Source organism: Dendropsophus ebraccatus, chromosome 4 (genome assembly GCF_027789765.1).
Source record: "Dendropsophus ebraccatus isolate aDenEbr1 chromosome 4, aDenEbr1.pat, whole genome shotgun sequence".
NCBI classification, from domain to species: domain Eukaryota; kingdom Metazoa; phylum Chordata; class Amphibia; order Anura; family Hylidae; genus Dendropsophus; species Dendropsophus ebraccatus.
In genome coordinates, this window is record NC_091457.1 from 60,705,043 (window position 1) to 60,724,239 (window position 19,197).

Sequence of the window (19,197 nt, forward strand, 5' to 3'; positions counted from 1 at the left end):
ACAATATGGCTATAATATGTACTAGATTTGTTTATAGCATATGTAATTATGGTTGGTCTCTTGGTCTCTGTAGTGCATGTGTGTGTTATGACGTATGTGTATATATATATATATATATATATATATATATATATATATATATATATATATATATATATATATATATATATATATATATATATATATATATATATATATATATATGTGTGTGTGTATATATATTTATTTATGTTGGATTATTGCTCTGAATTTTCTATGTGCATAACTCTGAAAACCTGCATAATGGTAGATATATATATATATATATATATATATATATATATATATATATATATATATATATATATATATTGTGCTGAAATCCTCAAACCAATTTTCTTCTGGTTTTGCTTGTTTCTGTTATGTCTGAAAATGTGCTGTTCATATTTCTTTTATTTCATACAAGAGTAATGATTAAAATAAAATCTAACACATATATATACACACACACACATATATATATATAGATATATATATATATATATATATATATATATATATATATATATATATCTATATCTCCCATACACACACATATTATGCATACCTGCCAGGCTGGGATAATACTAAAATTAATCAGTTTGTAGTCCAAAAGAAATGAGAAATGAATGGTATCAATAACAGGGTACTTTTCTTTACTGGCTTGACAAAAACACTTGTGTGAATGTGGCTTTATATTGAAACATATTTCATTTAAAAATAAGATAAAAATGAACTGACACATCTCCATATCTATGGAGTATATTTAGATTTTTTTTTTTTTTTTAATAAAGTACATAATTCTCATTACTACATGGGAACCCAAAATTTATTAATTTTTTTTTATTTTATCATCAAGCAGTTTCCAGGTCATTTTGATATGATCATATTTTTTAAAAATAAAGCAAAATTCTTACCCACACAAATATTTATTTAATTCTAGGTACACTGGATCTAATACAGATGAAGATTGCGAGAGAGACTGAAGAAATGAAATCTGAAGTAGATGAAGGAAAACTTCTATTTAAAACTGACAGTATGTGAACTACTTTATTTCCCAATTTTTAGAAAGGGTTTGAGTGGTGCCCATGGATGGCTTGTAATGTTTGAACTTGGTGTAGATATTCTAAAATATTTGTTCTAAAGTTGTCCATTCACAGTTCATAGATAGAAAGTCTTTGCCCCCTCTGCAAGCTGTTTAGTCCTGAATTTGCTATTATTTGCCTAAGCACAGCTGACCAAGCAAAACTGTGTTTTAAAGTGGCATTATGTTTTGATAAATGTGATCTGGTTGAAACGTATTTTCCACTGAATGTAGAGCTTAAATGAACATGCTGACATAATAGTTTTAATGCATTTTGTTCAAAATGTGTGCACAAACAGAATGGCTTTTTGTTCGCTCATAATTGGCTGTAAAAGTAGATGGGGACATAACCATTACATATGGAAATGTGCAGCATTTCTGTTGAATATATTAGATGCTGAATTTTCATGGGAACAGCGAGGCAACTAAAATGCACATACATTGCTTGTCAACACGCCACAATCCCAACCGCCTTTTCTACCCCATAGTCTGAGAATTCTATTATCACTTTTGCTGTTTGCTTAGCTTTCATGATAGAAAGGGAGATGACATGAAATCCTATATAATATATAGTATTTTAAATATACTCGGACCATAGCTGCTTAGCATTTTATTAAACTATTCAAATCTTTTTGATACTTTCCCAAAGTTAAAGTCCGGCTCTATTTGTTCAGCTCCCTCAGGCCCCTAAAATGTTAATTTTATTCACTGGTTCTAATAAGTTATTACAGAATAGGGCATTTTATTATGTTGAAAGACGCACACACAAAAAGTCTTTGGCTAAATTCAATGGTGGTGTCATGGAAACTTCCCATTATGTGATTTTTAGGATTGCAGTAAAACATGCAGGGAGGTAATCTCTGAATTAAACAGGTTTTTTTTTTTCACAGCCTTATAAGATAACCACAGACCATTTTTAAACAACAAAAGTTTCTGTCTTCACGCTGGGTGAACAATAGGAAACCATCCTGTTTTTCAATAGGATCAGTTTGTTTTGGAGTCCGAGACTTATGTTTAATTTGCAAATGGTCTTGGGTGTGATAAGAAATGTGAGCAAATAGTGGAAGGACCATATTGGTGAGACTTCCCCATAAGCTAATTGAAATGTGTGGAAGTACAGATGTGGAACAATAAGGAAGAGTTTTCACACTTTTGCTTTTTTTTCCAGAATTTTCTGGACGCACACATTCCCATTTTGGCCCATGGATAAACGTGAAAGTTGTTTCCTATCTTGCCTTGGCATAGATATTATAAATCACTAAATAGATTCCTCTTATATTTTAAAGAGACTAATATGATGACATTTATGGTCAATGAGAGCTTTTGCCTGGGTTACACTTTAGTTGGATACTGCTATGGGTGCAAAATCTGAAGTGCATGTTGGCGAATCTGCCATGCTTAAGAGTGCAATCTATTGTTTGTTGCTGCAGCAGCATTTCCAGCTGAAGTGAAAGTCTAGGGGTTTCTCGTACAATCAACCTTTTTCCAAAGTGCAGAAAAATATTTGTGTCCTCCATGATCACTACTCTATTTCAAGAAAACCTCCAGAAACGCATTTGTACATATTATTGATTGATTTGGGCTTTAGCAGCTCATCTTGCAGATTTTTTTTTCCACTTACAAACACTGATCTAGGCCATAGATGAGACCTGTCCCCATCTGACTACCGTTTCTGCGTTTTTTCACATGAGACATATAGGGGATTTTTTTTTTTCTTCAGAAAAAATATTTCCATTGTTTGCATACCTTGTCAATGCATGTGCATTTTATCCGACTGTACCACTTATGAGCAATGACTGAGAAACGGTTGTGAAAGATTCAAACAAGTTTTTTTTATTTTAGTTTTTTGCAGGGAGTTTGTTTAGAGCCTTGTAAGTCATTTCTGGTCCTGCTGTAAACTTCTATGCTAGCCTATGTTGGTATAATCAAAACTTCCAGGACCAAACAAGGCTGACAGGAACTAGAATGTTTAACAAGGCCTTCAAATTGTTTTATGCCCAGTAGACAACTGCATAACAAAACGCATGAAATATTGAAAATCAATACAAGCTATGGAATTTCATTATCACTAAATGCCTTCTGTATATAGTATTTTATATTTTGATGGATTATTTGAAGAAAATGATTATCTAAGATGGTTTAAGGTCTTCAAAGTCTGGAGGGTGGGGGAGCTGGAGAAAGTTGTGTGCAATCTATGTGATTATTGATAAGAAAATCTTTTTGTATTTTGGAAGCCATGTTTCTAATTTTCAATTCTTGTTTCTTGTCTTTTAGGAGTTACAGAGAGGGGTCAAGCTCATCGGACACCCAAGAACAAGGATGCTCATGTCTGCAGCAGATGTTGTGCTGAGTTCTTTGAACTATCAGATTTGTTGCAACACAAGAAGAACTGCACTAAAAATCAATTGGTTCTAATTGTGAATGAAAATCCACCACCTCCTGCTGAAACAACCTCTCCAAGTCCCCCCTCGGATAATCCTGACGAGCACATGAATGACACAGTTAATAACGCAGATCAAGCTGACTGTAGTGACCTTTCAGAGCATGACAAGCCTGACAAAGAAGAATCCATGGAGGTGGAGATCGAAGCTAGCAATAGCAGCAGTGGTTCCAACAAAGTGGAAAATGGTGTTTCGAGTAGTAATAATTCCACATTGGGTACCTCAGCTATCACAACTACACTACCTCAAGTAAGGGATCTGGCAGCTTTAGGCAATTTTTCTGTTATTAACAGCAATGTCATTATTGAAAACCTTCAGAGTACTAAAGTGGCAGTGGCACAGTTTTCTCAAGAAGCCAAGTCTAAAGGCACAAGTAACAACAAAATGGCAGTGCCAGCACTAATGGAGCAGCTCCTGGCTTTGCAACAGCAGCAGATTCACCAGTTGCACCTAATTGAGCAGATTCGTCACCAAATATTATTATTGGCATCACAAAGTGCAGAAATACCAACATCTAATGGTTCTCAAGGGGCACTGAGGGTATCCGCTACCCCTTTGACAACATTGAGTTCTCACCTGTCGCAACAGCTTGCAGCAGCAGCTGGCTTGGCTCAAAGTCTTGCTAGCCAGTCGGCCAACATCACTGGCATCAAGCAAATACCCTCAGTACCGCTACCTCAGAACAGCCCTGGCACCACTATTCCATCCAATAGTAGTTGTTCTCCTACTATAAATCAAATGGCAGCAGCTAACCCACCTTCTGTAGAAAGAGTACCGTCAAGCACTGGTGGCTCACAGGTGAATAACCCACCAGCACCTATAACATCTTCACCAGCTTTTGCAATAAGCAGTCTATTAAGTCCTGCATCAAACCCACTACTACCTCAGGCTGCAACAAGTACCACCATATTCCCCAGCACATTACCCAACATAGGAACAACTGCAGAGGATTTAAATTCTCTGAGGAAAAACAAGCCGGCTAGTGCGGCTCCTTTTGAAGCAAAGAGCTCCTCTGATGAGGCATTCTTCAAACACAAGTGCAGGTTCTGTGCAAAGGTCTTTGGTAGTGACAGTGCCTTGCAGATCCATCTTAGATCTCATACAGGTGAGAGACCATTTAAATGCAACATTTGTGGAAACCGTTTCTCCACTAAAGGGAATCTTAAAGTTCACTTTCAACGCCATAAAGAGAAATATCCCCACATCCAGATGAATCCATACCCAGTGCCAGAACATTTAGACAACATACCAACAAGTACAGGAATTCCATATGGAATGTCTATACCACCTGAAAAACCTGTGACAAACTGGCTGGACACAAAGCCAGTTTTACCTACCCTAACAACATCTGTGGGGATGCCACTCCCACCAACTATTACTAACTTGACTCCATTTATTAAGACTGAAGAACCACAGCCTGTCCCTATCAGTCACCCTGTTGCAAGCCCATCTGATTCTGTTAAAAGTGACTTACCAGCTACAGGACCACCTTTTAAAAAAAGCAACAGTCCTTCAGAGGAGACCGAATCAATGGAGTTGCCCAACCCTGATGACAAAGGTGACGAAAACTCTCAACATTCAAATTTCCAAAACTTTGACTGTACTAATTTCTCTCCTTCTGGAGACTCCGCATCTGCTAACACCACAACTTTTTCCAACCCAGTTTTGCCACTAATCTCAGAACAATTTAAGGCAACCTTTCCATTTGGTGGACTTCTGGACACAGCCCCTGCATCTGAGACCTCCAAACTGCAGCAACTTGTCGAAAATATTGACAAAAAGTCTAGTGACCCAAATGAGTGTGTAATATGTCATCGTGTTCTAAGCTGCCAGAGTGCTCTAAAAATGCACTACCGAACACACACAGGGGAAAGACCTTTTAAATGTAAAATATGTGGACGTGCTTTCACCACTAAAGGTAACCTAAAGACTCACTATAGTGTACACCGTGCCATGCCGCCACTCAGGGTGCAACATTCCTGCCCCATTTGTCAAAAGAAATTTACAAATGCTGTTGTGCTGCAGCAACATATCCGGATGCATATGGGGGGACAAATTCCTAATACTCCAGTCCCTGAAAATTATCCTGACTCCATGGAATCTGATACTGGGTCCTTTGATGAAAAAACTATTGATGACCTTGACAACTTCTCAGATGAAAACATGGAAGACTGTCCTGACAGTAGTGTCCCTGATACACCTAAATCTGCAGATGCATCTCAAGATAGCTTGTCTTCCTCCCCACTGCCCCTGGAGGTCTCTAGCATCGCTGCTTTAGAGAATCAAATGAAAATGATCAATGCCGGGCTAGTTGAGCAGCTCCGGGCTAGTCTGAAGTCAGCTGAAAATGGTTCCGTTGAAGGTGATGGTATGACTAATGACTCTTCCTCTTTTGGTGGTGATCTTGAAAGCCACAGTGCTGGGAGCCCAGCTGCCTCTGAATCAACATATTCTGTAAATGCATTATCACCAAACAGCACAAATGACTTTCAGAAGTTTCCAAATGCTGAAGAAAAGCAGCCTCGAGCTTTACCACCTGATCTACCCAATGGCATGTCTCCAACTCCTGCTAATGGAGGTGCTCTAGACTTGACAGCCACCAACACAGATAAAGTGATCAAGGAAGAACCCATGGGTATGTTGTTTCCATTCAGAGAACGAAGCAAATTCAAAAACACAATATGTGACATTTGTGGTAAAACATTTGCATGTCAGAGTGCCTTGGACATTCATTACAGAAGCCATACCAAAGAGAGGCCATTTATATGCACAGTCTGCAATCGTGGCTTTTCCACTAAAGGCAATTTGAAACAGCATATGCTAACCCATCAGATGCGAGATCTACCATCACAACTTTTTGAACCCAGTTCCAACTTGACAGCTACTACACACCCAACACCAAATCCAACTCCAAATCCACTGGCAACCATAATAAAGACTGAGTTTAATGGCTTTATGCATAGCACAACTCAGGACAATAAAGAACAGCCTTCAAGTATTACATCTTCAGGATCTTTGTCATCTTCAGCTACATCACCAGTTCTCCTTCCATCCTTGGCCAGAAGGACTCCAAAACAGCATTATTGCAATGCCTGTGGCAAGTCTTTTTCATCTTCCAGTGCTTTACAAATCCACGAGAGAACCCACACTGGTGAAAAGCCATTTGCCTGCACTATATGTGGAAGAGCGTTCACAACAAAAGGCAATCTTAAGGTAAGCCTCCTCCTTTCAAGCATGACCGGGAACCTTAAAATAGTTTTTCAGGGTACCTTTCACTATTAGAGATGAGCGAATTTACAGAACAAAAATGAAGCAAATTGCTTCATTAGCTCAGTTATCTGATGATCAGTCCAAACCGCTCCTTGCCCCTCTACCCCGGGGGCCTGAAAAAAAACTGGATCCAGTTCTGGGAGAAGTTTCCCAGGACTGGATCAAGCTTTTCTAGGCACCCCTGGATGGAGCAGCACTGAGTGGCAAGTACTTCAAAAGCAGATTGGCAAGCTAATGAAGCAATTTGCTTCATTTTTGTACTGTAAATTTGCTCTTCTCTAGTCACTATGCTTCTCTCCCTGGATTGGTGTGCAGTTGCAGCTAATATCGGAAGATCAGATTTCCGTGGACATGTCTTACATCTGGTGAGTTTTCATGCACAAGCCCAATTCTAATTATTAGGGCTCATGCACAGAACTCGCTAGCCATGGGATGTATCCATAGCAACCCCATCTTCCGGTGTCTGCTGTCACTGCACCCTCTTTAGGGAAGCAAAGCATAGTGATGGGCACCATTTAATTAAAAGTGAACTAGATACTGTAGACCTTAGAAACTAGTTACGTTGTAGTAGTTTTTTTTTTGTTTTGTTTTTTTTTAACTTGTAGGAAGCGCATTTGTAGGCATCAAAATAGACATGGGCAGCATCCTTCTTGGTGCATTGGCTTTGTGCTTTGGAGATTTTACCATTTCTACTTTAGCCCTTTTGGTTAGGACTATCAGGAGTAAGTGTGCAGGGTTCCGAAAATAATTTCATTGTGGCAAACAGGGTTGAGTAAACTGAGTGACAGACAAATAGTGTAAATCTCTTGTCAAAGAAGGTTGTAGCTTGTTGCTTCTATTAAAGTATGTACACCTTTTATAAATGCTTGAGTACATTGACATTGAAAACCACATGTGTGATTTGTGTCAGTGATACATTATTTGATGGTGTATGTGTGTTTGACACATTCCTTAAAATATTCATCCACAATTGTTTTTTTTTTTTTTTTCTTCCGTCCATTGTATTGTATTGGGGTCTGTTTCCTTAGCATAATTTTTTTTCTAAAAAAATGCTAAACAGGATTGCTACAGATGGCTTTGCTATTTGCTATCTTACAGTTTTTTTTTTTTTGTTTTTTTTTTTTGTTACGCTATCTTGTTTGTGGTCTGGATTAGTTGCCCAATTTGCGGCTTTACCAAAAAACATGATTCTTATAAAATGTTGTAGCAGTGATGATAGATTACCATGCCGGGGTACACTACTGTTTTTAACGACTTTGCTGCTACCCAGTTACTGTTGAAATTCATCGCACTTTGGGCATTTCACTTATTTATTTTGTTGAGGATTATATTGTCCTGTTTGCCAATCTAGAATTAGAACGTATAGACCTATCCTATAGAGATTTTCACCTATACATGTAGACCAGACACAACTCCACTTGTCTGTGTTCATCTGCTGCTGTGTATAGCTTTTTAAAGGAAATATAACTGAGTAAGTTATTAGTAATCTTACCCAAGGTAGTTTGGTCTCTTTTTTTTTTTTTTTTTTATTTTTTTTTTTTTATTGTAAAAATATTGCCTGTCGTGTCAGATGTGTGGGGTGTAATCCACCTCTCAGTGCTGCGTTCATTTGCATGTTATTACCCAGAATCCCTGCTGCAGCTTAAAAACTGTAATGCATGACATAAGTATTTGGAAATAGCTGAAGGATTGCAGACAGGGTCATCTATCTTAGTTGTACTTTGAAAGTATCACTTTGGTATGCATAAGCTCTTTTATCATGAGACATTAGAAGTAATGATACTTATTAAGTGTGCTTTTATGTTGGAGTTTTATACAGTGTTTTTTTTTTTTAACTTTATAATTTCTTTCATGTGTGCATTTGATTGGGATGTAGGTAACATACCATATATATAATTCCCCCCAAGTATTGCACTTTCTTTTTCTTTACTTCTCCGTTCATTGTATTGACTTTCTCAGTGAGACAGTTTATCTTCTAAACCCTTAAGTGTTTAACCAAGATGCCCTTTTATTCATCTGAAGCATGTATGACTTGGGTTCTTAAACAGTAGCAATGTCCTTGCATTTGTACACATGGTGTTGACAGAATTTCTCCAGAGATTGCTATGAGAAATGTGAGATGAATAATTACCTCTAGGCCATTCGTAGTGCGTGTGCCCTTTTTTATTTATTTATTTTTTTTTTAAATCTACAAACTTCTGTTCCTCCATTGTGTCACCCATAAAGGTTATGTTCAACTTTGCAACTATTTTATTTATTTATCTTAAGAAAAAGGTGCATATTTATTTCTACAGATCCTAAGGAGACTATGTATCTCCATGGTAACAGACAGTAAACAAATTCTATGTAGTGTCATACTGCAGTTTAATGCCTCCTTCCATTTACCCTCTACTTTGTTCTTGAGCATGTTTAGTAGGTTAGCCAGAAGTACAGGACAAATAAAAGGGAATGCGACTGCAGGATCATACAACAGTTTGTTGTCATCTGTTGCCATAGAGATGCATGGTCTGCATGGGTGCTGTAGAAACACCTATAAAGGCCCTAGTCACCAACAGATCTGACGACAGATTATCTGCCAAAGATTTGAAGCCAAACCCAGGAATAGATTTGAAAAGAGGAGAAATCCAGTCTTTCCTATATGACCTGTTCTCTGATTATAGTCTGTTCCTGGGTTTGGCTTCAAATCTTTGGCAGATAATCTGTCGTCAGATCTGTTGGTGGAATAGGGCCTTTAGGAAGTAAATTTTTTTTTCTTTGTTATTTTATGTTTTGAGAGAACACAAGTTTTATTTGCAAAGGTGAACATGACTTTTCAATTCCTTCTGGGTCTGCTCCATATGTGGCTGGTGTCATCCAGTATCTCTAATCCTGGTCACTGACAAGTGTCAACTGTAGTGAAGTCTGATGCTGGACATTTAGGGTAGCTTCACATGTACCATATTGCAGGGGATTTGATCTAAATAATTGAACACAGCATAAAATCTGCACCATCAAATTTGCTGCAGATCTGCTGCGGATCCTGTACGTGTGAACGCACCCTTAAACTTCAATATCACCTGTGGCATCTACATAGCGGCAATGGCATCCTTCACCCATGTGCTCTTCCTGTAACACAGCTGTGGGGTGCTGAGCATTTATGATGGCTGTTGGGGCCTAGTGAAACACCCTCAGACCTGCCAATTTAGTACATATAGTACCCTCAGCTGAAGTTGCCTGTTAAGGTTCACAGTTAAAAAATAAATAAAATATATATAATATATATATTACACACACATCTCTCTCTATATAAAAAAATTAAACGCCCTCATCTATCCCATCTATCGTATTAAAAAAATCAGTATTATTACATCTGTAAAAGTACAAAACATTACAACACAGAGCTTGCCTGCAAAAAACAAACCCTCACACAGGTCAACTGACAGAAAAATAGTTTTGGGTATCAGGGGAAAAAAAAAACATATATAAATTCTATATTGCCATAAGTTAAGTTATACCGCATGGTTAAATATGTCAAAAATAAACCTAGAAACAGTGCAGTCTATTTAGTATGCAATGCTGCCTTTATTTTTTTTTCTCGATATGGTGATACTATAAAAAAAAAAAGCTGTCCTACAGCAGTATCTGTGGAAAGAGAAAAAATTCAGTTGTCCTAAAAGCCAGTAATAAAGACAGTTGTCTTAACCTTTTAGAAAATCGGCCGTTTTGGCAAGGTTTCGTTTACATGCTTTCTTTTTATAAAGAGAACTTTTTTTTTTTTTTTTTTCCCCTCCTCCTCACTTTTTATCTTCTACTTTTTCTATCTAAACTCTCTTTATGGGGATATATATGGTGGTAGATGTATATGAGATGTCATGCTTGTGGGATTCTGCAGTGTATAAAACGTTTCATTATCTTTTTACAGGTTCATATGGGCACTCACATGTGGAACAGTACACCTGCAAGGAGAGGAAGGCGGCTATCTGTGGACGGGCCTATGGCGTTTTTAGGAGGGAATCCTGTTAAATTTCCAGAAATATTCCAGAAAGACTTGGTTGCCAGGACAGGAAATGGGGACCCATCTAGTTTCTGGAACCAGTATGCAGCAGCTCTATCGAATGGCTTGGCCATGAAGACCAATGAAATTTCGGTTATTCAGAATGGTGGAATTACCCCAATGACCGGAAGCTTGGGAAATGGTGGGAGCTCCCCCATCAGTGGCCTCACTGGGAACCTAGAAAAACTGCAAAACTCCGAACCAACTGCACCTCTAGCTGGTCTGGAGAAACTAGCAAGCAGTGAGAACGGGACTTCCTTCAAGTTCATGCGTTTTGTGGAGGACAGCAAAGAGATTGCCACAAACTAGCCTACCTTCTCCAGGACTATTCATGCAGCCAGAGGTTGCTATGCTTCAGATTTATTTTCCCTTTTTGTTTTCTGAGAACTGCACCAGTCAAACTTTCTTTTGTATCATGTCCAATTTCCAGAGTTTTAAGTGAGTGTATTTATTAGTGATTAAAATGTTTAGCTCTGCATACCAATGCAAGCTTTAACTCTGGCCTTTGTATTTGGAACTAAATACTAATAGACTAGAGTTGTAAACCGGCTGTAACATTTATGGCATCTTGCAAGTCTTGATGGTTGATCTTTTTTGGCATTAACTTATTTTATATATTCGATTTTAACTTGGTCCCTGGTGTTAATGCATAAAGTAATATGGGAGTATGACCTTTTGTCTGTATGTGAATGCACATTTTAAGGGAAGGTTATTTCTTTGTTTCGTTACTCTAGGGTGGGAGGGTTGATTGTATGAAATGGACTCATTTTAAGACTGTACAGTGCAACCGAAAAACCAATGGGATTTTTTTAAAGTCTTTCTTATCCACTAGTAGATGTTCTGTGCTTTTTATTTTTCTGTGTATAGATTTGTGTACAGTGACAGCCATGTCGGTTATTTGAGAGAGGATGCAAGCGTTTTAATTATTTTAAGTTGCAGTTGACACTTTGTTTTTGTTTCTTTCCCTCTTAGTAGGTATAGTCATTATAGAATATGTGCTGGAATTTCACAATTGCTGCTAAGTATAGCATCTGGAACAAACTTCCATGGAAAAAATAAAATGTAGATGCTTGTGTATATGTACATATATAAATATATAAATGAGAAAATATTCACTTTCATTAGTGTAAATAAGTTTGTCAACCTTTCGCTCTCAAGTGGGTCTTGGGAGGGTGGGGGATTTGCATTTGGATTCTTTGCAGTCCTCTGACAGTTAGTGGGTTGAAAGAAAATAGACATCCCCTTTCTGTTCTCTAATAGAAAAACATAAAGTGAGGTGTGGTTTATGATTTTTGTATTAGTCGGAAATGGACATTTTATGCACTTTCTTTTTGAAAGTTTGACGTCCTGCTCCATTATTGTTTATTTGATGAATAGAATACTGTAATTTTAATCAAGTACTCAAATACAAGAATTTTCCAACATGTGGTGTGTGTTTTTAAGACTGTGAAATGTTAAGACGCAGGTTATTATGCATGATATACTGTAAATCAACTTATTCCTATAAAATGATTTAGGACAGGCAATTTTTAAAAGGGTTTTCAAACTCCTAAAGACAATGGGGGAGACTTGTCAAACCTATTATCAGATCCCTTTTCATTTTTTTTAAAGAATCTGAGGAATAAAAAGTGGAATCTGATTGGCTGCTAGTGACAACTTAGACAATTCTACTTAACCCCAGTTTGATAAATCTCCTCCCATGTGCAATTAGTTTACTTGCTGTCTGGTCATTTACTAATATAGTGTATTGCTGACGCTGCTGTTGTGTGGTGTGCTGTACAATGGAGCGTAAGAAGGAAGATAACCACATGTTCAGTGTACAACTTCCTTCTCCCTCTCCTTGATGTACAGAATGCCACACATCATCTTGGCTCTCCCCTCTCTCAGGAAGGATCAAGTTGTACATGCTGGGCAGCAGATCTAGGAAGCAATAGAACAAGAGCAGTAGAAGAGCATATGTAAGGACCGTGAGTAACTAGATGGTAATGCAGAAGAGATACCCTAGGGTTGTATAGTCCTCGCCTTACAGCAGGTTTACAGACCCACACTGATTCCTATGGTGCTGATATCCTCCTCTATCACGCTAAAGTGTATTTCAGTTTGGACAAGGGGATCATACTGGTGAACACAATCCATCAGCATTCTAGATAGAGATCCTTGAAACATCAATACAAAATCTCCTTTGGGTCAAGAGCTGCTTTACACTCCAGAAACATATGTAATTGCCCATAGGAGTCATAATTGTGTACTGGTATTAATGTTACTTTTCCAAACCATTCTAAACTGTTAGGCTATGTTCACACAACATTTTTTCAGCTCCGTTTAAAATGACGTCCGTCATTTTGAGTCTAAAATAACGGACGTCATTTAGCAGCCCGGCCTCCCCTGGTGTCTAATACATTATTCTATTCTATTATTCTATTCATTATTATTTTGGGTTACTAATTGGCCTTTAGGTGTACCTTAATTGAAAAGTCCATTGAATTTAATAGTAAAAACAAAGAGAACGGTGACAAAAGGGAAACTGTGAACAACGAATAAACGTCCCCTGTTCCTTATTTTGACGTCCGCGGTACGTTCGTTATTCAATATATTGTGTATGCATTGCCATTGCAGTCAGTTAAGTCGCAGCAATAACAGACTTTTTTTAAATATCAAATCAGACGCCTTTTCTATTTTTGATGTTGTGTGAACATAGCCTTAGGCTGCTTTCTCTTCATGGTTTGTACCTTCAGTTGGGCTCTTAGATTTAAATAGGTCAAAACGGTCTAATTGTGATCAGTGTTTGTTGCATTTTCTGATCATATGCGCTACCTGTGCAGGACTCCAGAAAAAGTGGGGTCCATTTACTCAAAGAATATCTGACAGATTATCTGCCAAAGATTTAAGCCAAAGCCAGAAACAGACTATAAACAGAGATCAGGTCATATAGGAAAGCCTGAGATTTCTCCTCTTTTTCAAATCCATTCCTGGCTTTGGCTTCAAATCTTTGGCAGATAATCTGTCGGATAATCTTTCTGTGTAAATGGACCCTTACACTTCAAAATGTGATCACTTTTTTTTCTGGAGTCCCGCACAGGTAGCGCATATGATCAGAAAATACAACAAACACTGATCACAATTGGGGTAGCTTCACATGTACTGTATCACAGCTGATTTTCTTTTGTGGATCCGCAGCAGATTTGACTAAATGAATGAACACAGCATCATATCTGCTGCAGATCCGCAGCAGATTTTACAGTGTGGATTTAATGCTGTGTTCATTCATTTAGCCAAATCTGCTGTGGATTTGCAGCAGAAAATCAGCTGCAATACGGTACGTGTGAAGCTACCCTTAGACTGTTTTTGACCTATTTAAATTCAGTGTAAATGGACCCTAACATAGGAAGCATATATATTTTTAGGAAATGGGCCAAACAGTCAATTACATTATAATAAATCCATTCAGGTCTATAGGATAATCAGCAACATTTTGGGCTTCATAAATGCCACATTCGGAGCATGGTCTTCTTTTGGCTCAAAAATGCTGCGGCCAGATGCTAGCTGAGAGTAATTGAGGAAAAATTTTTCAGCGTTTTTTAAATTGCTGCAGGGCTGGCATTCTACTGAAACGTGTGCATTACCAGCCCATAGACTTCTATAGGGTAGTAAAAACCATGTCTATATGCATTTTTTTTTTTTTTCCTCTCAGTTCATTAGAAATCACATGACTTTTTTACTGAAAAAATGCAGTGGGTAAAAGCACCTAGGTTAATTACACCAAAAAAGAAAAAGCAGGAAAAACTGTTGGCATGTTTATCTGGCATCTTGTTTTTCAGTGCATTGCAAAGTTATGTCTGAGTGAAGTCCAAAGGCCCCGTTACACTGAACGACTATAAGCCTTACTTGGTCAATTATGAACATTCAGGCCAATAATAGTTTAGTGTAATAGCACATGTTGAAAGTCATCAATCAGATGGCATACTTGACGGCTATCGTGGTTTTTCAATGTTATGAAAGATTACAGTCAGTCTGCTGCTCATCGCTCTGTTTAATAGGAGCAGTGACAGACCGTTGCTGGCTTAAATGGGCTGCCCGAACCATCTCAGGATCGTTCAGGCGGCCTCTCGTGATGCTCCCCGCACAGTGCAATGCAAGGGGAACGAGGAGGAAGTGAGTGCTGAGCAGACAGCTCTGCGCTCTCTCCCCTGGCACATCAGGCTGTGTAATGTGGCCTTTAATCCTGCAGAACATGGATTGTAGAGTAAATGTGTTTGAGCATTTATTGCTTCTAGGCCTTTTTTTTAAAACTCAATGGGGGGAGATTGATCAAACATGGTGTAAAGTGACACTGTCTTAGTTGCCCCTAGCAACCAATCAGATTCAGCTTTTCATTCCTCACAGAATCTTTGGGAAATGAATGGTGGAATCTGATTGGTTGCTAGGGGCAACTGAGCCATATAAAGTAGAATTGTCTTTATATTTGTTTGATATATCTCCCCCATATTGTTTATCCTCCAAATGATGTTGACCAACAAGGCTTTCTATGAGGGCATCATTTAATCTCAGACACTGCATGGCCACAGTTGTGTTGCCTGTGGCCCCATCACAGCCAAAAATGCACTTTGTAAAGGCAGTTCAAACCTACAATGTTAAAGACAGCAGAACACCTCAGTATTGCACATGGAAATATCATTGGCTCTTAAAGTTATGTCACCAAAAATTCTGTTCAAAGATACTAATGGTTCATATGTTTAATGAGGAACATTTGGGGAGATTGATCAAACATGGTGTAAAGTGAAACTGGCTTAGTTGCTCCTAGCAACCAATCAGGTTCCATCTTTCATTTTCCAAAGAATCTGTGAGGAATGAAAAGAGGAATCTGATTGGTTGCTAGTGGCATCTAAGTAGAATTGTCTTAGATGCCACTAGCAACCAATCAGATTCCTCTTTTCATTCCTCACAGATTCTTTGGAAAATGAAAGATGGAACCTGATTGGTTGCTAGGGGCAACTAAGCCAATTCTACTTTACACCAGTTTGATAAATCTCCCCCATGTTAATTTTTAAACACTCTATGCATTTACATGTATAGGAGAGGACACCTGTTCTAAATCCCCCCTGTGGTTTCTTTTTTGTGTGGTCAGCTGTCTAGTGTTATAAATGATGAGAATCTTAGATGAGGTATTGACAAAAGCTCTGCTCTTCCTTGCCTGGATCTTCCCAAAGGACAGGCAGGTGGAGTGTATAATACCCATCAATTGTAGACCTTATAATATTCCACCTGCACTAGCTGCTTATATAGAAGAAAATGTTTAACGTAAGCCTGTATCAATGTGATGCATATTAGGTGGTGGTCTTTCACAAAAAGGCCAGGACAACTACATGAAGGCTTGATGGTATAACACTAACATAGAATATCAATAAATAGGTTACTTATAACTGATTTTCTAGGGCTATAAATGGGATTTTGTGCTTTTTGTTCACTTAACAAATGGATCACATACTGTAGCTACAGGGGTAGTGGACACATGCATGCCTTTGTGCCTTAGAGGTTCCTGTGCTACATAAGATCGCGATATTCTAAATGACACAGTGGACAGCCCTGTTACAGCTTTTGCATTGACTAAAGGAGCTTCAGAATAATAATAATAAAAAAGCATGACTGCGTTTTTTCAGTACCACACCTGTCCATAAATTGAATGTGGTATTGCCGCTCAGTCCTATCTACTTCAATGGAGGTGAGATGGAACACAACCTGTGGACAGCTGCAGCTTTAGAGGAAAGCAGTCAAGATTTTCTATTCCCCTTTTTAAGCGATGTTTCTTAACGGTGTATAACCACAATTATATACCAATTCCATTGGGAAAGTGCAGTTTTACAGTAACTTCTCATTACTACTTATGGGTTATTATACGTTAGATGAAAAATAGTATATGATATTAAAAAAAAACGAAGGAGAAATTAGCATTATATGTTTTTTTGTGAGCTCGAATGGGTTCTAAAGAATTAAGGGGCATGTTTATCAAGTGCTGACTTCATTTACGCAGCTGGATCGATCAAGAGGTATATGTCTCTTGATAAATTCAGTGTAGTGGAGGCTGCTGTGCAACAGGCTAGAAAATCTACACCGGCTCAAAGCTGGTGTATATTTTTAGCCTGATTTTGCTAATACAGGCACAAAAATGAATACATTTTTCACACCGGGGGAAGGGGGACACTCCTCCCTGCTCACAATTCTCTGCCCTCCCTCCACCCACATTGCAAACATTTAAAAAAAAAAAAATGCCCACCTTTGTGCAATTTTTTCAAGTTTGTGGAGAGCTTGATAAATGTGCCCTTAAGTATTAAAGTGTACCTTCAGAGTAGCTGTGCCTTTTTGCACAGTGCAGTGTGTACACATGCTGCTCACACTGAGGAGTCTGGTTGCAGAGACAACAGTAGGATTCCCAGCGAGTTCTGTGCACAAGCTTTGTCTATTAAGTAAGACTCATGAACGAAATTCGTTGGGTAGCATAGGCTGCCTCAGCAACCTGACCACCCAGCCCGAGTTTTGTGTTTCCAGGTCCAATTGTCCAAAAAGCATGTTGCAACAACCCTGGCGGTACACTTTATTTTATTTTTTTATTTTACTGATGTAGTGATCATAAGTCTGATTTGTAGGACACCCACTGTGTAAGAAGAACAAAGATATTTTGCAACTTCCATTTTAATAATAGATAATAGATGCTACATCCCACCCATTGGGAGATATGTCATGAATATAATATATCAGAAAGTCCCTTTAATAAGCCAAGCAAGTATACGGCTTCACCTAAGTGATTTACTGTTTGTGACAATATGATCCCAGAGGGACTATCTGTGGGACTGCGAGTGATAAAATATGAATAAATGTTTACACATGCTGCAAGATCGCTGATCTAAGCTGAGAAGCCTCCTGTGAGATGTGTATAGCCGATCTATGTATATCCCTGCTTGGGAGGCTTTTCCCGTCAGACCTGCACATCCGGCAATCCTTGATATCTCATAACCCTGGTTGGCTCAAAACAAAAATTGGAGCTATGATATTAGGACAAATTGGACAAAATAATGTGCTTTTGTCATTAATTATATATATATATATATATATATATATATATATATATATATATTTTTTTTTTTTTTTTTTTTCTCAAAATTGTCAAATTCATCAAAAAAAGAAGCTAAAACATTGCATTGGCATGAAATCCTTTACATAGTACTTAGTTCAAGGTCCTTTACCCTTGTTACTTAGTTTGGTTGGGCTACCAGCTCTAGGAAGAGTCTTGGTTGTTTCAAACTTCTTCTATTAAAGAATTATAGAGGCCACTAGGTTTTTAGAGGAGCAGCTGAAATTTTTTTCTATACCCTTCTCCCAATCTGTTCCTCCACACAATCCTGTCTCTGAGCTTTACAGGCAATTCTTCCCTCCTCATGGCATTGTTTATATAAGGTCTCACAGCTGACAATCCATATCAGAGCAGAGCTGTGTCTTTCAGAATGTTGTTCTGTGTAAGTGTAAGCACATCTCAAAGATGATATAAAGAAATGAAAGGCTCCCAGAGCTAAATGTATGTTAAAGCGAAGGGTCTGAGTATTTACTGTATGTTTATGCTGAAGTTCAGTTTTCCTTTTTTATACAATTGTAAAAATTTCTAAACTTTAATTTTCACATTCCCATTATGGAGTGTTAAGTACAGGTTGATAGGGAAAAGTAAAAAAAAAAAAGACCTCAGCATAAAAAAATGTGAAAGGTCGAAAGACTTTCTAAAAGTCATTCAGCCTGTGTAAAAGGGGCTTAAAGAGCTGATATTAAAGGGGTACTTCCAAAAAAAATAAAAAAACTGGTGCCAGAAAGAGATTTATAATATACTTCTGTTAAAAACTTCTGTCCTGCAGGAAGTGGTATATTATTTCCATTCTGGAGAGCAGGAAAGGATTTCTATGGGGATTTGCTGCTGCTTTGGACAGTTCCTGACATGGAAAGAGGTGGCAGCAGAGAGCACTGTGTCAGACTGGAGAGAATACACCACTTCCTGCAGGGCATAAAGCAGCTGATAATTACTGAAAGACTTGAGATTTTTTAATAGGAGTAAATTACAAATCTCTGGTACCAGTTGATTTGAATGATTTTTTTTTTTTTTTTTTGTGAACTACCCGTTTAACAGTGGTCAGTTATGTCAAAAGCATGGCTGTGGTAATCCCAAGCTAGTAAATGAACCCAGATTGGTTTGAAAGCTCGCCATGTAACATCAATTGTTTTATTTTTATTTTTTGGCCATTAAAAGGTATAATATCTGCTAGACTGTTATTCTGTCCCACTCGGAGAGCAATAAATCTTTTTTTCAACTGGCT

General features: G+C 37.9%; 1 protein-coding gene across 3 annotated transcripts in view; it reads left to right on the forward strand.

Annotated features, from left to right (window-relative positions):
- SALL1 (spalt like transcription factor 1) overlaps positions 1–11,967 on the forward strand; it is an 86,909-nt gene extending 74,942 nt beyond the window's left edge. For all 3 annotated transcript variants that reach the window (XM_069965931.1, XM_069965932.1, XM_069965930.1), the window contains 3 exons: positions 962–1,054; positions 3,377–6,756; positions 10,715–11,967. In XM_069965931.1, the coding sequence (XP_069822032.1) occupies positions 982–1,054; positions 3,377–6,756; positions 10,715–11,155 (3,894 nt within the window). In that variant the 5' untranslated portion in view covers positions 962–981 and the 3' untranslated portion in view covers positions 11,156–11,967. The remainder of the gene's footprint in view (positions 1–961; positions 1,055–3,376; positions 6,757–10,714) is intronic.
- The last annotated feature ends 7,230 nt before the right edge of the window (positions 11,968–19,197 follow it).